The 20598-nt window shown below is 36.5% G+C and overlaps 1 protein-coding gene across 3 annotated transcripts in view; it reads right to left on the reverse strand.

The window, feature by feature from the left end:
* Window positions 1–471: 471 nt before the first annotated feature.
* The window catches only part of LOC134530302 (cytochrome P450 3A24-like), a 69330-nt gene continuing 49203 nt past the window's right edge, over window positions 472–20598 (reverse strand). The window contains exons 5-13 of one of the 3 annotated variants that reach the window (XM_063365024.1): window positions 19977–20093; window positions 17678–17766; window positions 15029–15165; window positions 12628–12746; window positions 11956–12072; window positions 8326–8457; window positions 5756–5976; window positions 4282–4450; window positions 472–3272 (exon numbers count right to left, since the gene is read on the reverse strand). In XM_063365024.1, the coding sequence (XP_063221094.1) occupies window positions 3192–3272; window positions 4282–4450; window positions 5756–5976; window positions 8326–8457; window positions 11956–12072; window positions 12628–12746; window positions 15029–15165; window positions 17678–17766; window positions 19977–20093 (1182 nt within the window). In that variant the 3' untranslated portion in view covers window positions 472–3191. The remainder of the gene's footprint in view (window positions 3273–4281; window positions 4451–5755; window positions 5977–8325; window positions 8458–11955; window positions 12073–12627; window positions 12747–15028; window positions 15166–17677; window positions 17767–19976; window positions 20094–20598) is intronic. The other 2 variants (XM_063365025.1, XM_063365026.1) reach the window with 2 other exon arrangements.

The following is a 20598-nucleotide window of genomic DNA, read 5'->3' on the forward strand; positions in this document are numbered from 1 at the left end:
AAAAAAACAGATACCATTTTATCTTCATTTACTGAATAATTCTGTAAATTACTTCTTGCTAATTTTAAGAATGACATCTCATAAGTTAAACCCGCGCATTTGGAGAATAAATGCCCACAAATTTATTTTTTTCCCCCAAATAAATATACCTGTTTTGGTACGGAAAAAGAAAGCGAGCATGAACTTCGGGGAACTTCGGGTGTGGCTCTCTCGTCTGTGAAATGAAGGCTTCCCCGAATGAAAGTAACAGCCAATGTGTTCTGATGTACAAACAGGGAGAAGAATACCCACTACTTCGGAAAGATGATTTCACCTTAATAATAATAATAATGAACAGTGCGCAATGTGTAATGCTAAAAAAATATGGCTCTGACTGTTTGTATGGATGGTACTCACGGTCTAAATAATTACAATGTCGAATTGATTACTTTGCTTGTCTCGTAATGAGGCAGAGCTTCCCTTTTGATTTTTTTTTTTTTTTTTAATTTTTTACAGGTCAGATGAACACATACTATCCAATTAAATTACCCTTAGTTTTTTTTTTTTGACTGTCAAGAGTTCTTTTTCAATGATTGGGTTTTTTATGAGTGCACCAAATAAGCGATTATTTTGTACCGGGCATGTAAATAGGGCATGGAAACATAGGCATGCCCAGACATTTCCATTAGGGGGGGGCCTGCTAAATTTTTAAATCAGAAGCTGAATTTAGAATGTTAAATAGCCTAAATACATTCACTAATTTCAGTGTTTATATTTTTGTGCAGTATCAACGAGATATGTTTACTAGTTAATATTTATATCCGTATAATTTTAACAATCTTGAAAATATGTTTTTTTTTTTTCCATAGACTATGTTTAAAGGGTACTACTTACACATTTATCCCCCTCGAATTTTCCAATAGCTTGGTACAGATCTACCTTGAAATGAACTTCTTTTTTGTGAATGCAAACACAACAATTCAGACAACAGAACTTTAACAAACCTCTTAAATTATTTTTTTTTTTGCTTGGCCATTTTAAGGGACCTCGTGTTTTATATAAACTAAGGCGGCTGTATTTCCAGAACGATAAAAGTTTAAAAATTTTGTTAATTAGCACGCTGCAACACTGAAAAACAGTTTGAGTGTCAGTGCCAGGAATATACGAATATTAATGAACGCATTAGAGAAAATGCCGATCTGAGTGATTACATTAGGGGGGGCCATGGCCCACCTGGCCCCCTGTAGGCACGCCTATGCATGGAAATAAACCTAATTAAATAAAAACTAAAGCCAAGCAAACAGAAATTTACAAGCTGATAACTACTCTGGAAAAACGGGACCTCGAAACATTTTCTTTGTTATTAGTCTGGTGTCAAAATTATGTGCGAGGATGAGGAAACCATCGAATTTGGAACATATTTTAGCACACACTATGTACCATGCAAAGAAATGTGGGCATATTGTTTTCGAATACACTGTGGATGAAACACAAACATGCATCTTCAAAGTACATATGCACAAAACTTTAATGTATTTTCATTTTTTGCACAGAAATAATGTAAACCATTTGGACAAAACAATTCACGCTATGAGTTCCATTAGACACATCAAAATCACATAAGGCTAGCTTATAATTGAACGAAATAGATGTTACAGAGCACAATGGCTGTTGGCAAGTTTAATAGTCGTCAGCAGTAAAGGAAATTTACGAGGTACGCAAAGAGAAGAAATCATGTGACTGCAAAATTAATTGTGTAGAATCTCTACGCATGTAGCTGCTTGGACTCTGCCATCAAGTACATGTGCAAGCACATTCATCAAGTTTGTCATATAACAAGTGTGTTTAGCCAATTATTTGCAAACAAGACGCAAATTATGAACTTGTTATTGACACCAACGGAAATTCAGTCGGAGAGGCAAAAATGATTACTGTAGAATTGTATAAAAAAAATTAGAATTTAATATCAGTCTGGATGCCAAGAAAAACGTCTGATTGCAAAGACCTCGGAAACAATACAATTAGCCCGTAGTTAAGATGAGCTACAGGCTCTAGAAAAACAGCTCGTGCCTTTGCGCACAACAATGTTGGCTGTTCAAGAAAACCGTGAAACCAATTAGCACTTTCACTGCCCTTTGGATGACAGCCCAGCCAATAAAAAAATTTCTCCACCAATGTTCTCAACTAAAAAAGTTAAAAAAATAAACCAAAACTCTTTAACGAAAGCTAGTCAGCTTGAAGATCAGAAGATAACTGTAGGTGTAATTCTGCATAGCAAGTCAAAATAAGGTCTTTAAATTAATTATTTGAAGAGAAATGGCATATTTGAGTGTTAATTGCATTGTGTTTATAGTACACAGTGTGTGACCATAATTTTAATGTTTGGTTCAGCTAGGACATTTGGCAAAAAGGAACCCCTCCTGTATAAAATGTAAACAATAATAATAGCCTCTTAATATATCATTACGTTAATATGAAGAAGAGCTCAGGGTTCATTATATCTAAGATGACTGACATCACTCCTCCTGCGAGCACTGTAAGTCTGGTCCCCAACAAGTACGCAGCTGCCTCTGTTTGTATGATGCACCATTTCACTGCATATTATAAATTATGTGTACTCCTGTGTATTTAATATATGTAAAAAAAATTAAAATTGATTTACTTATTTTATAGACTACAGGTGTGCACTTTCCATATTTAAAACTAAAAAAAAAGTATACCAATGTACAAACACACTTTATTTTTCGGTTACACTTGACAATTTTCTTAAAACTATTATAAAAAAAGATATGCAGTAACAGAAAAGTTTTAATTTTATAAATAAATGCTCACATACAAGAAGGCACTATGTGCAACTTTTTAAATCATGAGTAAAAATAAAAATAAAAGCTACTTGCAAATAAATAATTTCTTTAGAACATGCAAACTAAAGGATGATTAAATTTTCACATATTCAAACTTGCCTTAATTTTTCAAAGTATTTAGAACATAACTGACAAATATTTTAGCTGAAAAACATTGTTTCCCAAGACAGAAGAATTTACTAGACATCACAGAGATTATTAAGTATAACATTTAAGATTAGCAAAGATAATGACAACTTATTAGTAGAGAGTCAGTCTGTATATGACGATCACAATAAATAGAGAATGTGATAAATGCACAAGCCCAGTACACAAAATTTGTTAGCAACGTGTTCACATAGCTGCGCATCACTTGCGGGGCTCCGCAGAGACCGAGATGGGCTTCAGGCAAGGTACCCCTGTGACACCTTTCTGGAACTCCAGCTGCTCCTGTGATATTGCAGAACATCACATTTAGATGAAGCCAGGGCATGTGTAAACAGAATGTACACACAACAAATGTGAGTGCCTATGACAAGATTTTATGGTGAACTGCAATAAAACCTAAACACAAACGTGAGTCAATACACTGAATAGTACTGACATGCATTTTAGGTCATGAAATAGAACAGGATTTGAACAAAACTTGACTAAAAACACCAAAATCTCATTTCATCAACATCCAAAATTCGATGAATGCATGTACAGGCAAAATTAATAGTGAAATTTAATTACATGTGTTTCCTTGTTGTTAACTGTCCTTCTACTGACTTATTTTTAGTTTTTGATCAGTATTTGAAATTTTGTTAGGTTTTAAGCTATTTTCATTCTCAATAACAGTTTGAAAACTAAATACACTAACAGAAGTGACATTCCAACCAAAACATATTCTTGCATGGTTTTCCTAGTTTGAAACCACTGATATTTTCAACACTTTTCAAATTATATGAATTATTCTGAAGCTCTGCATACCATTTGTGTGTGAACAGGTAGGATGTGCCCTTAATTTCGTTACATCATGTTTAAAATTGTTCACACAATCAGCATGTCAAAACATGAGAAAATGGTCATTTCAAATACAAAAGCAGCTGTTATGTAAACTCTTAATAAGCCCCTAGGGCTCTGTAACATTTAAATCAATTTTACAGTTTCCAAAAATGTTTACTGTACAACCTTAATCACTCTGTAGATTTACACCAGATACTCAAATGATTTTACACATGCTAGCAGTACTAAGCGGAGTGGATAGAACCCACAAGCATTCACATGTACTTACTATTTGAATTTAAATAGACTTTTACCATTCCTGAACTGAGTAAAAATAATTCACTACAGGAAACAGTCTAACATAGACAGAAACAAGAGCCAACAGAAAAACTTATCAGTCGTAAAACAGTATGGCAAAATGGCAACTCAGAACAAACACACAGGGACTGTCTCATAACAGCCAAACACCGACCTTTGTCTCATCATTGGCAGAAAACTTTAAGGTCTTCACAAGAACGGCTATCGCCAGCTTAGCGGCCAGAACGCCATACTGCGTAACAAGGCTCTTTCCTTCAAACCCAGCCTGGCCAAACGGCAGGAACGTGTAGTCCACCAGCTTTTCACTGCTGCCACGCGACAACCTGGTTGACAATCCAGAAGAAAACCGTAAGTGTCAGGGAAAATTTGCAACTTTCCTGGGAAATATTAAGTCACTAGTCACCACACACAAATTTCAGCAGTGAATGCAAAGCAGAGCCAAATATAAATAATAAATTTCATTAAAACTCACTTCACAATGAACGGCAGGTTTTGCATTGAATACTTTAGCTTAGCTCTTAGCACAAAAACTTAATGGAGAACAGAACTTACAATATTATGGTAGGATCTAAATCAATTGAGCACAAACCATCAACACTTTTTTTGCTATACTAACAGTAAAACCTTAAAGATCATAGCCACCAAGGACCTTAAAATAACAGGAATGAGTAAATGTAAACTGCCAACTTAAAACATACCAAATCAAATTGTGCAATGGTTTGCTAAATTGTAGTCAGTTTTTTTTTCTTAAAAAAAAAAGCTAACCACCATATCATAATCATTTTTTTTCTGTAAATGCACATAAGTATAAGTTAGTATAATTCACAAAATATTTGTACAAAGACTAGGTTCTTAATGGCTGAAATGATTTGTTTCAGATTCGGTTAAGTGGTCACAGCACCAAAACATTAAATAGGAAGACAATATAAATAGTTAATGATCAATTACTTTTTTGAATACTTTTATATTAGCTTTACGTCTTTGTTATGTCCCTCAACACATATTTAGATTGCAGTCCTCACTCCCGTATACAATCACCATGTACCAACGATCAACCTGCTGGCCGCCATCATTACCACTGTCCTCTAATTACACTGCAGGCCTACCAACCTAACTACCCCACATTTCCTATATAACAGTCTTAAAATTAAGTACATAAACACACAACACGGTAAGGGGGGCGGGGGGGGGGGGGGTGTGGAGGGTGTTTCTCTGGTTGGTAGTGGTTGCTGAAGCATCACGCTCATAAGGCGAGGATCAGAACTCCTCTTTATGACTGAATTTTAAGAGCACTGAATAGATACCCAAGTGCAGTGTTTCTTCCATGAATCTCTCTCCATGAGGGCTTTGCAACCCCCATGCTCTTTTATCACTGTAACAACAGACAGACACTTGTTTAAATGACATCAAATAGTTTTAGTTTACTAAAAAAAAAAAAAAAAGTGGACGTGACCCTGAAAACTATAAAAACCTGCAATTTAAGGGGCCCACCTAATGAAGAGTGTTTGAGAGTTAGTGGGGCAGGACGAGTGCAACACTTGCCGATGCTTCTGGAGCAATATACCGCACTCCTGCGGGTACAACAAGCGAGGAAGAAACACCGGTGGCGGGCCGCTGCCCAAGCACACCTGGTCGGGTTGAGGGTGTCTGCCTTGGGGAAGTACTCGTCCTGGCGGTGCACTGCGAACACCGGCACGGAGACCAGGTGGCCTTCGCCCAGCTTGACGCTGCCCAGCTGCACCTCCGACGCACACTGCCGCACCAGCCGGAACTCCGAGGGGTACAGCCGCAGGAGGTCCCCCACCAGCGTGTCCAGCAGCTCCGCCCCTTCCAGGCCCTCGTACGACGGCTGCGCACACACACACAAGCTTCAGCTCCGCCCCTTCCAAGCCCTCGTACGATGGCTGCACACACACACACACACACACACACACACACACACACAACTCTCACTGGCAAGTCCTCGATGCTAGATTCCCAGCACGGAGCGGCCGTGGAAGCCGCGATGCACCAGAGATTTCCATTAGAAGGGAGGTCACTGTGGCGGCTCGTCACAGCTTGTTTATTTATTTATTCAATTTTTGTTCTGTAGATCCCATATGGAGATAAGGACTCCGGGATATAGAACAAGTCAATAATTACAAATATATACATATATACACAAACTGTACAACCACAAAAACTAAATATTACAGAGTACTTTTACATTTCAAAAGTAAGAAAGAGAGATCAAAAAAAAAGAAAAAAAATGGGTACATAAGAAATTGTATAAACTTAAGTCTAAAGCTCAGAGTGAAGAGCAGCATGGAGGTAAATTGACATCACCCAGTTCTGAACCCAGAGAAAGAAGTTTTCCAGAAGGAAATAATCTCTGACCTTTTAACAACTCAGATTACAGCTTTCCCCATGACAATCCAGTAATAATAATTAATTAGTTATAAATTTTTTGTCTTATTTCAGGTCAGGTTACCAAATGATGTAAAGTTTTTTTCCTTTAAGAAGTAATTTTGAACTGACCATGTCGGGCACTGTGAATGTAATTCATCTGGTTTAATGCTTTAATTTTAAAATGCATATGTTTATTTTCCAAGTTTTTTTTTTTCCTGGTTTATTTTTGTGGGAAGGCATGCTGACGTAATTCTTTTTGGTGATTTCCAACGACCAAGGCTTAGGCTAGGCTAGGCTAGGCATTTATTCATGGTCACAGGATTGTTAGAGAGAGATAGAAATTGCTATTGTCGTGGGAACAGATTTAAGAATTTCATGGAAGTTTATGTTGCCATGCGCCGTGATTGGTTGAGAATTAAGTCAGCGAGCCCAGGAAACTACCCAGACAAAGGAAAGGAAGGCTGTATGGTTAGTCATTGTTCAAGCACCATGCCAAGAGGTCATGGTCGGGCGATGGCTCAATTAACATAATGTTCTTTTGTTAAAATATAACTTTATGGCTACGGTCCGGGTGACGCTTAAGAAATAACCCTTTTTTCAGACATTTTAATAAATTAAAACTTTTTTTTTTACCGTAGTCGTCGGCAAAGCCCACAGCGAGGCAACAAAAACCTTTGTTTAGCCGTCGCTGCCCGGAACTTATCCAGGCAATGTACCGTGAGTTATCACAACTACGGATACAATTCGTAAGAAGAGTCTACATATTTTCTTTTTTCTGTATGTACATTAAAATTTTTTGTGTTCTGTTGTGCGGAAGACGGTGATATTTTGATTTTATGTGACTAAAAAACAACAGGTAATACATCAAACACTGCCTATGAATTACTTTGTGACCTGCTACCAACCTGTTATGTTCACTAATTTTGAGCTAGTCAGAGGTGATGAGCTGTAACAACCTGGCCAGGAATTTTAACAAGGGCCTTACCAAACAGTCTGATAAGACAAACTACATTACAACAAACCATGGATGTTTATCATCATATCACCTCAGTGTCACAATTTATTGAAATTTACATTTTTTGCTTTATTAAATTTGTTTCATCCAAATTCACCATAGTATTAGTATCAATACATCATTCAATACAAACATGAAGATGTGATCTTTTTTTCCCCTTAATCTTGTATAAAAGAGATTTATATTCATTAAACTAGGTATTGCATGCTTTACTTGAACAAATTTACTCCTGGTGACCTTTTTGTCAATATTTCTATACATATGAACTTAACTTCTTAATAGAAAAAAATAACAAGACTACACAACTAGAAGCAAGTCTTTTGGGCAATACTACTTTACATGGAACATTCCATTTAAAGGGAGGAATGGGGGGAGGGGGAAATGAGGGGGGACAAAATCCCCAGAGTCCAGGCACTATGGGAGGGGGGGCAGTTGAGTTTCAGGATTTCTTTCAATGCTTGGAATACCCAGATAGGATAGAAATTACAAGCCTATCATTTAAAGAATTCATCGGAAACCTAACACATTATGCTGCACACACAGATCACATTTACAGTCTTAATTTTTTTTTTGCGGTGGGTTTGAAAATTTGTGTATCAAATAATAGGAAAGCGCCCTGACAAAATATTTTCCTCTAGGCTGTAAGTTTCTTATTTCATTAGTACCACTTAGTCTTGTTACTGTAGGCAATTTGAAATAAACTGTCAGTTTTACATAATCACTATTCTAAGACAAAGTTTACACATTTAATTTTTTAAAGACACAATTTTATAATGTCCATGAACATCCACAAACCTTGTCCATTGTGTGCTTGACTAATTCAACATGCAGTTTGTCTTGTAACTCTGGCTTGCTTGCGAGCACGTACACCGCCTCTGCTACTAACTTTCTCGTTACAAGGGATGAGTTCAATATGAACCCCAAAGCCTGAACCAAACACACACACAAACATTACAAACAAAGAAACTAAATGCCTAATGGTACTATTAGATTTATTCCACATATAGCAACTTTATCGTGCTTACTATTTAAACAAACTTTTATTTAAAAAGTAATGTCCACACTTAAAATTACATGGGAAATTTCATGGGCGTAAATACCATGATTTACTTATCTTCCATCAAAACTTATTAATCACTTATGAAATATTATTTCTGCAATTATTATACTTTAATATTCAGTCTGCGATCTGCACTACATTTGAATACTTAAGAACATAGAAACATTATTAATAACTTTATGTATTAATAATAAAAGGTAAAATCACTGCACCCGAATGAAGCATTTTTCTACAGTGTTCACATGCAAGTTATGTTTTAGTTTTATTTGAGATTTCAAACATGAATGGTTTAAAAGAATAAAATATGTGAATAAACCTATAATCAAATGTTAAAACAAGTTCCACTACATACTATAGCTATTAATGATCCTATACATCAGACTATATAATATTATGATCTAATTATTGCACCTGCCTCTTGATATTTTTGCTGCTTAAATGATTGGACCACAGTTTGTCTGAAGGACTGTTGAGCCAATGAAAAACCCTCAACAAAAATAGTATAAAATCACAAGCATCATTCCATTTAACAGGAGCCAATGAGCAGGAGTGACTTTCCTGATCCTAGAGGACACTGTTTAAAACGCCAATTTTTCCAGTCCCTATTAATAACTAATAAGTATTAATTGTGTTTGTGTGTGTGTGTGTGTCCATATATATATATATATATATATATATATATATATATATATATATATATATATATATATATATATATATGTATGTATGTATGTATGTATGTATATTTGTAATTCATGATTGCAGCATAGTGTATATTAATCCCTCACTTAGCACAACTAATGCATTCCTAAAAATGTTATATCCGAAATCGATATTCTGAAGCATTGGTCTCCATAAATAGCAAGGCTAATTTATTTAATGTGTTTCAAAATATGTAGGGAAATATTCTTTACATTATATAAATGAGTAGAATAAAACTCAAAGATAAATATGTCACACCGTTTATCTTTATAAGTCTACCATTTAATAATATGTAAGCAAATATAACACCGCGTAACGGGAGATAGTTATCGTCAGGCGGCTGGTTGACTTGCCCAATCGGGTGTGACCTTCAATTCACGTCGTGTACCTTTCTGTTAACTTTCCAAATGATCCATTACTGGCAGTGAAACCGATATTACTGTCCGGATATTTACATTTTAATTTTCCAAAAATTAAAGTGCTTCTTCTATCACCGCTTGGTTCACACCGTCAGGCCCGTGATTTTTTTTTTTTCATTGCACCATTCATTTAACAACATTTACCTGTTCCGGTGTCTAATATCAAATATATTCTCGCTAGTACAACCAACAGCATCAGACTTATATAAACATTTCATAGAGTCCTAATTTCGTACGATTGTGCTCATAGTTGACTTGCTTACAACTAAAGCATGGCCTTCATGACATTCTGCATGCCATAATACATACTTCTAGTTTTGTCTCTAATACTTGAACACTATGCACTCACTTCGAAGCTATTATCGCATTACGATTCCAACTGCAACATTTACCAGCAGATGAATGGGCAGATGTTGCTTTGTGTTTGAGCATTAGTGTTCCCTGCCACGGGCTAGACTGAAGTTCATTACGGCCCGGTCTGTAGCCGGGTGGCAACAGTACGGCACGGTGGCATACGCACAGACATAAAAACGGGTGGCAACAGTACGGCACGGTGGCATACGCACAGACACAAAAACATTTAGTCCTTTGCACTTCATAGCCGCAACTTAACTTACCATAGCTGACGTTTGTACAACAGCCAATAGCATAGTCAGAATTGCGCGCATCTCTTCCCCCCCCCCCCCCCTTGAACGGCCAACTGTATGCCACGGTACATATGTTGTTTACAAGTTGAAGCAGACTTCATGGCGTCATGCCCAATTTATTTTTTGCCTTTGGCGATTTCATGCTAACAAATTTAAAGATGTGTTATTCAAGACTGGGGCAGTAAAATTAACATCGCACTAAATAAATTCGCGGAATCTGAAAAGGAGCTAAGTGAAGGATTATTGTACTTGCAAGTACTGTCGTATTAAGTGTTATTCCATTAATGTGCCAATGTGTTGTGACAAAGTGTCTCAGCACACAAACTTAATGGAAAGAAACCATTTTGGTTTCAAAAGTTTTGTTGTCTATTTTTATATCTTTCAATAGTACACATTTCTGGCTTGGTTTGACCATAGGAAATAATTAATGGAATGCTTTTGTTATTAATAGTAACCAAATGCTACACATACTTTCTCTAGAAAATAATAATTGTTTTTTAAATGTAATTTTTTTCCTATATATTATTACGAATGCAAACAGGACCACGGAGCTGGCTGGCAGCCCTGCCAGGCCACTGGCAACATGCGTCGTGTGTCACGTGCCGTCCACTGACGTAATGCATGCCACGCGCGCCTGGACGGATTACAAGGGTCGTCACTATCTCTCCTCCCCCCATCCGCTCCTAGCGCATCGTCCTGCCTCGCCGCTGTTATCTATCGATGAGCGGCCTTGGGAATTCCGTGGGCTGTGGCGCGAGCGAGTAATGCATTTCTCAACGCTTTTAGCGTCGCGTCGGCCCGGGATAACACAATTCGTCAAAGCTGCTCTCGTTGGTTCAAGAAGGACGCCACACGATACTTAAGAAGCAACGCCGACCTCTGCGGCAGTTCCGAGCTGATTCCAAGCGAAAGGAAGTGCGACATCGGCGAAGAGGGTTCTATTTCCCTAAAATAAATTAGGGTGTTTCTTCAAGTGGTGGGTATATTTGAAAAATGTCAAAACCAATAACGATGAAAATGACATGTAAAGCATTTCAAAATGTTTCGACAATACAGACTAAAATTGAGTAAGAAATAACCAGGAGCCATACATTCATGGCCACAAGTGTCACTGGAATCCCTACCATACTTTCTTCTCTCAACTATAAAGAAACTTAAGAATTCCTCCAATGTGTTATAACTTAAAACATACAGACATTCATAAAAATGAATTAGCTGGGCTTGGGGGAAAAGTGTCAAATTTTTTGGAAAAAAGGTTACCCCCATAAGGTGATGGCATAATGACCAGTGTGCTGTCAAACCTTCGCATAACATAATCTTTCAGTACTAACATGAATTATTGACACCCTTTTCTTTACGAACTGGCTTTTTGTCATCCCAATAATAATCAGTCCACCCTCAAACTCACACGCCCAAAAATTCTAATGTTATTGTTCTATAACTAAATGAATTATTACACGCAAACAAATATGCATCCCTCCCTACAGATCAGAGCAACTTAATGTCCTTTCTAGTTGAGGATACAAGCATAGAGAACATGATCCTATATTTATGAACTTTAAAACCACAATCCTGCTGGAGGCAGCAGGCACTGTACCTGTGAAACTATTTGCTCATCGGACAAGCGTACCACCTTCTCTGTAACGTCATCGTCCACCTTCGTCACTTCACTGGCCACTTTCAGAAGCACATCAAGAGCATCTGTGCCTTTCTTCTGAAACCAACAAAAAAAACTATGAATGCCATGCTACTATTTATACCACTGAAACAGATACAGTAGGCCTATCTGTGCTGCATCAAATCCCAAACAAAAAATTTTAAGGTGTTGGAAGAATGTATTTCCTAATTGGTCTGCAACTCACTATGCAAAACATGCAGAATTTATCATTAAGTACATATACCATAAAATATTGCTACAAGGTTACTAATTGTATACTAAGTAGAAAATATGGAAATAATATTTTTGAACCAAACCTCCAAGATAATAAACAGTTTTTATACACATGAAATTACTCACCTGTATTAATTTTAATACCAAAATCTATGCCACATTTTGAAATTTTTTTTTTTCTTAGATTTCATTTCAGAAAGTAACTTGGCAAAAAGTAAAATCAACAGAATAAAAGCTTAAATCCTTGTAAGATAAATCATAAAATGATTTTGGCATTTGCTCAGCAATATTTATTATTTTAAAACGCCTTATTAGCTTACTAGTACATTGTCACATAAAATTAAAAATAAAGCAGCAAGAATTTTCAGTTAAACTCACCTCTCCAACTTCAGCCTTTTTCTTCTCTGTTAACACTTGCTGTATTTTTGATGTCAAATAACTTAATGCCTTCTTCTTCAGGATAAATTCATCTAGAGGGCTGAGCTTGGGGTAGATGACTGAAATATTTTTCAACAGAAAATCAGCAAATCCATTATCACATTTTGTATTATAAACAAAAACACGAAAACAGGACTAAAGTGTGGCATGCAAAACTAAAACACAGAATTTTTTTTATTTTTTGGGGGCAAGCAATTAATTGTTGGAAAAACAATTGTGCCAAAATATTTTCCTTAAAACTAGGTGTTTCCCCAAAAGTTGGCAATATTATGCCTCTAATTTTTTTTGACAATTCTTCACATAAAACAATTTCTGAATTTAAATAACATGTAATTTTCTATAATTATTATTTTTATAAATTAGCCTTGTTAAAACCTTTGAAAATCTTGACATTTATGGTTGGGTTCATGATGTCACTCAGGCAATGCACACCTGCAGGAAGACAGCTGCACGTGTACCCCAAACAGGAGATGAGATTATCGCAATAAACCAAGTGATCCGTTTAGCCATGTGATGCAGAGTGTCAGAAATAAATTTCCATGAAAAATGGGGAGGTATCTGCTCTAGAACATTCGCCACTAACCCATGCTTACATTTGCACCGGTGCAAATTTACTTCTACAAGTAGGTACTATGCAACTTAAGGGAAGTGTACAGAGTCCTTGACTAATTCAAAATGAGCCCCCAGAAAGTTTGTGCAAGTGCAGTGAATATACCCAAGAATTTTTTTGGTTATTAACAGGCAATTATTCGCTGTCTTATTTATCACTATGTGCATTGCATAGTTAACTTCTAGGTGAAATCTGTTTTAACATCTCTGTGGTAGTGAAAGATGTTTGCAGTGTTGCACTTTTGTTTTCGTTTTTGTTTGGTGTGGCCATTTCACCACAACAACAAAGCCAGTTTGACATGTGTTTTGAAACAATGAATTTTAGGCAATGCAGTAGGGCTTTGTTGGCAGTGTTTATGAGGAAAACTTATGGTGGATTGTATATATTTTTAAAGTTACAATAAGTGCAGTCCAGAATACTGATGTACAAGTTTAGTGGAATATTTGAGCTGCATATTTGGAAAAATTTTGTACCCAAATTTTCCAAATTCATGTTTAAGCAAAATATAAATGGCAGTGCACTTTACTTTCTGAAAAATTATATTTTAAAATGATTAAACATAAACTTGATGCCACAACTGTCAAACAAGTTGGTTATAGAACTAATTTGTTAATTAAATTTAAATAAAACTTTCATACACTTAGTTACTTACGGTATTATTATTATTAGACCTGTATGCCAAAGTGTGATTTTGTTCTTGACAGAAAAAAATTTGGCGTGGAACAGAAATGTAGGTCAAGGTCACACAAGGTGGTTGTATGTAAAAATCTGTGTCACAAACTAGTTCTACAAAGTTTTGATGGGAGTACAACCAAGTGCCAGGAAGGTACACAATTTTTTTGTCTATCGAGAAAATTTTAGTAATTGATTTACATTTGTTCTCATAAAACTAACACTAATTTTTGTTCATATTTATGTTAAGATTGTTTCAAAATGTACTTAATATTAAATTTTATCATAGGCATTTCACTTTGTGTACATTTGTTTATCATATTAAATGATCATTTAAAATGCAACAGAGTGAAACCTGAATGAACCAAATTTGTTTATGACTTTTAAACAATAAATATTTGAAACAAACACTTTGAGAAGAAAAATATCTATCCAAGTTTTAAATTTTATGAATTAATTTAGAAAATATATTTCATAATTTTAGTGTATTCTTTTCCACAGGAAACTAATTAGGTGGTACCCAAAAAAATTATTTGGTAATAAGTTTATTTAAATAATATTTTTAATATATTTAAAATAATGATAAATTTAGTTTATCCTGAATCTTAAACTGTCTCATCACTTTTGGAACGAGCGAGGCAAAAGAAATTTATTTTATTTTAACACAGTAAATACTCAATTACTATATTTACAGTTTATGTTTAATTATACTACGTATAAACTTGGCAAACATGAGAAATTTTACTGTTAAATTTCTTCAAAAGACATATTAGATACATCAACTGGAATTGCAAATGAGCAATTTCAATTTGGAACCAATTTTCTTGTTTTAATGTTAAACTGAATAGATGACTTTTTTATTAACACATTTGTATTACTTAAATATTAATATTACATGTTATATATTTATTACTTCTGAAGCTTCACAGATGCCTGTACAACACCTCATGAAACTTCAATCCATTTCCATTCTAAGACCAGTGAGCTGGTATCATGGGTGAACGATAGGAAAAGGGGATGAGGTAAAAGTTAGTATCCTAGCTGCAATCCAGCACTCACAAGGGATAACTGCAACCATGGAGTTGGGGCGGTCAACGTGAAACGCTGCAGCACAAGCCTCCAGGAACTGGCTGTCCGTCTCAGGCAGGCCGAGAATGGACCGAGCCAGTGCGGATCCCACAAACGAGGTCACCTCCCTGTAATCACAGCATCGCCTCATCAACACAGCTTCCATTGTTATCCTCATAACTTATTACCATTCCTGCTACGTGCCAGCACATTGTAACTTTCACACACTGTGCGACTGTAGCTGAGGTGTCATGCATTGTGTTTGTCCTGAGTGCTCACCAGGGGTGCAACAACTACATTTCCAAAGGGGGGCAATATAACTTTCTATAAAGAATCATCGATCCCCTCTGTTGAAGCGGGGGGTTGGGGGGTCCTCCCCCGGGAAAAAATTTGTATTTCATGGTGGAAAATGGTGCTATTTAAGCAGTTTTATTATCTAAAAATTTATTACACAGCACTTTCTTTGCCCCCACTTCAAGGTTTCAGAGGGGGGAATACCCTCCCCCCCCCCCCCCTGTTGTTGCGCCCCTGGTGCTCACATTCGGTCAATGTCCAGATCATTACGTATTTGAAGATGAAGATGATGACTACTACCTGCCCACGTGGTTCTTCTCTATCACCAACAATTGATCTTACTGAAGACCTGACAGATACAGATTATGTGCAATATGGAGAACTAATGGATTCTGTTCCACAAAGCACCAACCAATGGATTATGTCCCACCAAGTAAAACAGCCAGTTCATTCTAGTAACACCATGCAGCTACATCATTCAATTTCAAATAAACCCCTCCTCGAAGTAAAAATAAACTTAACTGGCAGCTAGAAAATTACCACAATAATTATCCAAACCAAGAACCATTAAAACACACACCTCATGCCCAAGTATTACTAAAGGAAAAAACACTAAACAAAATTGATTTGCACATCACAAATATTACCTCTCGAAACACAAGAAAGAACCTAATTAGAACATTTTATGTACCTTCACCAGTACAATTCAACGCATCTGTACCTACAAATGATGAACGAAAACCAAACATTTCAGACTCCACACTCTTGACTTAGAAAAAATAACCAACTTTTGCCTTTTACCTCTCGAGAAGACACTCCCCTCAACCTTGCATTCAAATCCAGCTCAACCTCCCTGGAACAACATAATGTTACTCAAGTACCTACCCATTGCAGAGAACCATCCTCCCAATCCCACCACCATATCCAACACCCCCTCAGCCCACCTAGGGACTTCGTCCTCTAATTGGAATTCATTTGGGAATATTTTTCATTCTAGTTCCTTCAACTCTTCACCAAAACACCAACATTCAGTATTGCCAACCACCATCACTGTCTTCTGCACAACACCCAACACCACATGATCTTTTTCCAGAATCTTTACATTTCTTTTACTTCCATTGTCATGAACTATCAAAGCCTTGTTTTCACTTGAATGAATCTGCTTGCTCAAACGGTTCCTTGCATACCTGCTTCGTTATAGCCTCGCCAACAGGGTACACTTTGGCAATAATCTTTCCATCTGGGACGACATTGCGACCCTCATCCCCATTATCTCCTCAGAAGAGGAAGTGAACTACAATTATTGCATCAAATACACTGAGGAAAAGAAAACACAAGAAAATGAACATTCTGAACTCTTTATCAAGCTCATCGCAAAAACACATTGCATCCATGTTAAATGAAGCTATCGACAATACAAATATACTTCTGTCCAAGACTTCCACTCAAAAGTTCCTCTAAGGAAAGACAGTACCTCTACTTTTTTGGTACTTCTTTCCTTACTTGCAAAACATTATTAAATTTTGTTCTACTCCATTTCTACCAAATTCTCCATGTATTTACATCTGGTCAAAAATATCCTATTTGACTACTCCATTAATGACTACGAATGTCTCTTGTGGTTCGACAAATTCTTTGAACTGAACAACCTATATCCTGCTCAAATATATGTTGACTTCTATGTAGATGCAAACTGGATGTTAAAGAAAATCAATGGATTTTTAAAGGTCTCACCAACACAGGAAAATCTATGTCCCTGAATTTACTTACAGACATCTTGCTAACAGCATTAATCAACAGAGAACAAGATTAATCAGGGTTTCCCCTAGACTAGCTTCCTTCTGCAACTTCAAATTATCTTTGAGGAACTAATAATTGACAACTCAAACATTGGTACCTTAAAGCTATGACTTGAGGGTGCTGTCCTTGAAGCCTTGTGCTAAGGTAGCCACATCCTTTTTTTTTCCTATGTTACTATTTTAATTTACTATATAGTTTCACTATATTACTTTTTTTGAACTAATGGATTTGTGTGGAAATAAACATAAACCAAAGAAACATTACGCTAATCACAAAATTATGTTTCAATGCCACATTAGTTTGACAGCACAAAATTTTTATTTTACTTCAATGTTATCTGTCAAGCCACCTTGAAAACGATCAACCTCTCTGATGAAACTTTAAAATGTCACAGAAAATTTATTTAAACTCTGACTCATTAAAATAATGTACAAATCTGGGATAACCTTACATTTATAATATTAAGATACAAAGTTTTATGCTTAGCACTAACAAACATTCTCAAATAATGAGTGAAACAAATTTAAAACCCAAAAAATCACGTACTTGCTTATTTCCACCTGCTGTCCTCCTTCAGCCAACTTTCGCACACTTTGTGTTAAGTTGCTGGCCGCCTCCACAATGTGTGGAGACACCTGGGAAACCACCACAAAATCTCAATTACCGAAACACAAACTGCTAAGGCCAACTTATTGTATACTACGTACTAAAGATAGCAAGGATTAATGAGGTTTGGAATAGTGGAATCAGATTTAGTATACACAAAAAAATTAAATGCTTTCTGCAATCACCTTTTTCACTCTAAACTGAGTAATTTACAGAACAGGAGGAACAGTATTAGACTTTTAATACCCAATGAATATAATACTGGCGTGAGGGGGGTTTTCGAATCGGCGTAAGTTTATATCTTGGGTGCCACCACGTGGATGAGCACGTGGACCCAGCTACCAACTGTCCCAGGGCCGTGACGTGACCCGTGTGGAGCTAGGCTCGACTTCTCACCCCCGCTAGCACTCACCTGCCCCCTCTCAGCGGCGGGCACACTATGTTACTACTCGTGGGGTCCTGAGGCGCCCCACACACCTCCGTCTCTGTGCTGGGAAACTCGTGGTCGATAATTAAGTGCAACAAGTCTAGTGAATATTGAGATTTATGGAGCCGACACGTACACTCAAGACGCACACAGAAAACAGCACATAGTCCAGGTTTCTTGCTGACCAGGACACCGCGTGGCCCGGCTCCGAAAGTATAAGTCCGCCAATTAATCTAAAAATGCTCTGGGGGAGCTTTAATTATTTAAGTTAAACAGTCCGCCGCCAGGGTAGGCCTCGAAGGTTGATTAAAAAACGTTTAAAAAATAGTTTCGATGGCGGATGTTAACGGATCGGTTACAAGCAAAAGTTGAAGTCGACGAGGTGCTGAGATGCGTCCTACCCCGCACGGCGAATGGAAGAGACTGCCCCGGGCCCGGGTGTCATGGCCGCAGGAAGTGCTGAACTTACCGTTAGTACATTAATATTATATACAGTTAAACATAACTATTAAAACCTTTTAAAAATTACAAGTTATTTAAGATTTAAGGATCAAACATTACAGATATTTAAGAATTACATTATTTAAAAAACACGCAGTCTCCACTGTTCCAGTTAGGGTGGGCGCCGAAAGAGTTCGCGCAGTGCGACCGGACACTCTCACACACACACTTGTTGGCGGGAGGTTTGAAACAGAGGGTGTCGGTGGGAGGAGAGGGGGTCGGCAGTGGCGTGAGGCACATCGGGCTTAGGGAGGGCGTAGCCCTGGTCGATGTCAATAGATACCAATTTTGAATACAAGACTCTCAATACTTTTAAAATTACTATATACACAGAAAAAATTAAATTTTGGCTTTTGTGTATTTCTATTTTTATATTTCCTTAAAACATAAAATATAATAAAATATAGAATTAGCTTACTACCAAGAGACTGAAGTAAGAAGTATTAAAAGATAACACACATTCAGCTACAAAACTTTCAAATAATAAAATGTCCACACTAAACAACCAATATGCATAAAATTTTTAGACAATTTTTGAAACTGATCTTGTAATAATATAATATTTTCTAAGAACAACGTAAATATATATTTCTTTCAACCATTAATTTAAAAATTAAGGAACTACTAAAATAAAAATAGTTTATAACTCAATATTAAATAGTGTTATACACAGCCCACCCAAAGTGTATCATCTAGGCAGCTACAAGACCCAATTTGACAGTTAAAAACTTTTTATTTGTAGCACACATCAACACGAAACACAACACAACCACCAGTTTTATTACAAACACAGTCAATGTTTTTGTTACACACAATTCAAAGTACGTATTACTGAAGGTTTGCAGCAAGACTTAAAGAGAAGAAGCATCTACCTTCAAAATTAATCATGTGTGAACTCAAAACCTTATTTTTTTTGTTTAAATGTTTCATAAAAATTAGCTTTTGACACATTACATAATAATAAATCAATAATTCAACAATATCATTTATTAGGCATTTTATGTTAGGAACTCAGGATGACTTTTAATATTTCATGCCTGAAGCAGTTGCTAATCAGATGTGGACTTATAAGATGCATAAGGGTGATATGGGGGATGTATCAACACCCAATAATGAAAAATTTTGCAAAATATCAGTGAAGAAAGTATAGTATGTTACTGTGAGAAGCCACATCTATGGCTTCTACTGTAGGCCCATACGTCAATGTGTTAGTGTAAGTCTTTTTGGATGTACGCCCCCCCCCCCCCCCCCTTTTTTTTTTTCTTCCTTCACAAAAAAATGTATATCTGCCCTCGACTTGTATGCACTAACCTTACTGAAGAAGTCCTTGCTAGAGATTGTAGCCAAGACATCCTTCACTTCTGGAGGTTGGCTGTCGGAAACTGCCAGCAATGCATTGTGGAGCAGATTGTGCTTCACACACGATGACTGCACAAATGAAACAACATACAAAACACAGGCATCCAAACAGAAACATACTGATGCATCTAGCTTCCTAACTTTACTCAAGCAAACACCCTATAGGTAGTTCTGTGGTCATTATGGTGGGCTAAAAAATTATGTAAGTAGTTTCAAATTTACTCCAGATGAAATGTGTAATTCTCTTTTAAGTGCTGGCCGAAACTTAACAGTTATATTTTATTATCAAAAGTAATAATCACTAACATAAATATTAATTTTCAAATTTAATTTTTTCTCTAAGGTACCTAGTGAAACAAAACACTTTTGGTGTTTGTTGAGCTGTTTGTTTATTAGGAGTTGCAGCTGAAATATAGAATGCAGTGAAATAATGTGCTGAACTTTTAACAAGAATTTATAAAAACTAACCACCATGGGCATACTCAGCTCAAAACAGAAGAGAAATTGAAAATGGGAATTGTGGGGGGGAGGGTGGGGTGAATACTTTTATAGAATTCAACCTCTTTCATGGAGG

This window comes from Bacillus rossius, chromosome 3 (assembly GCF_032445375.1).
Source record: "Bacillus rossius redtenbacheri isolate Brsri chromosome 3, Brsri_v3, whole genome shotgun sequence".
In the NCBI taxonomy this organism is placed as follows: domain Eukaryota; kingdom Metazoa; phylum Arthropoda; class Insecta; order Phasmatodea; family Bacillidae; genus Bacillus; species Bacillus rossius.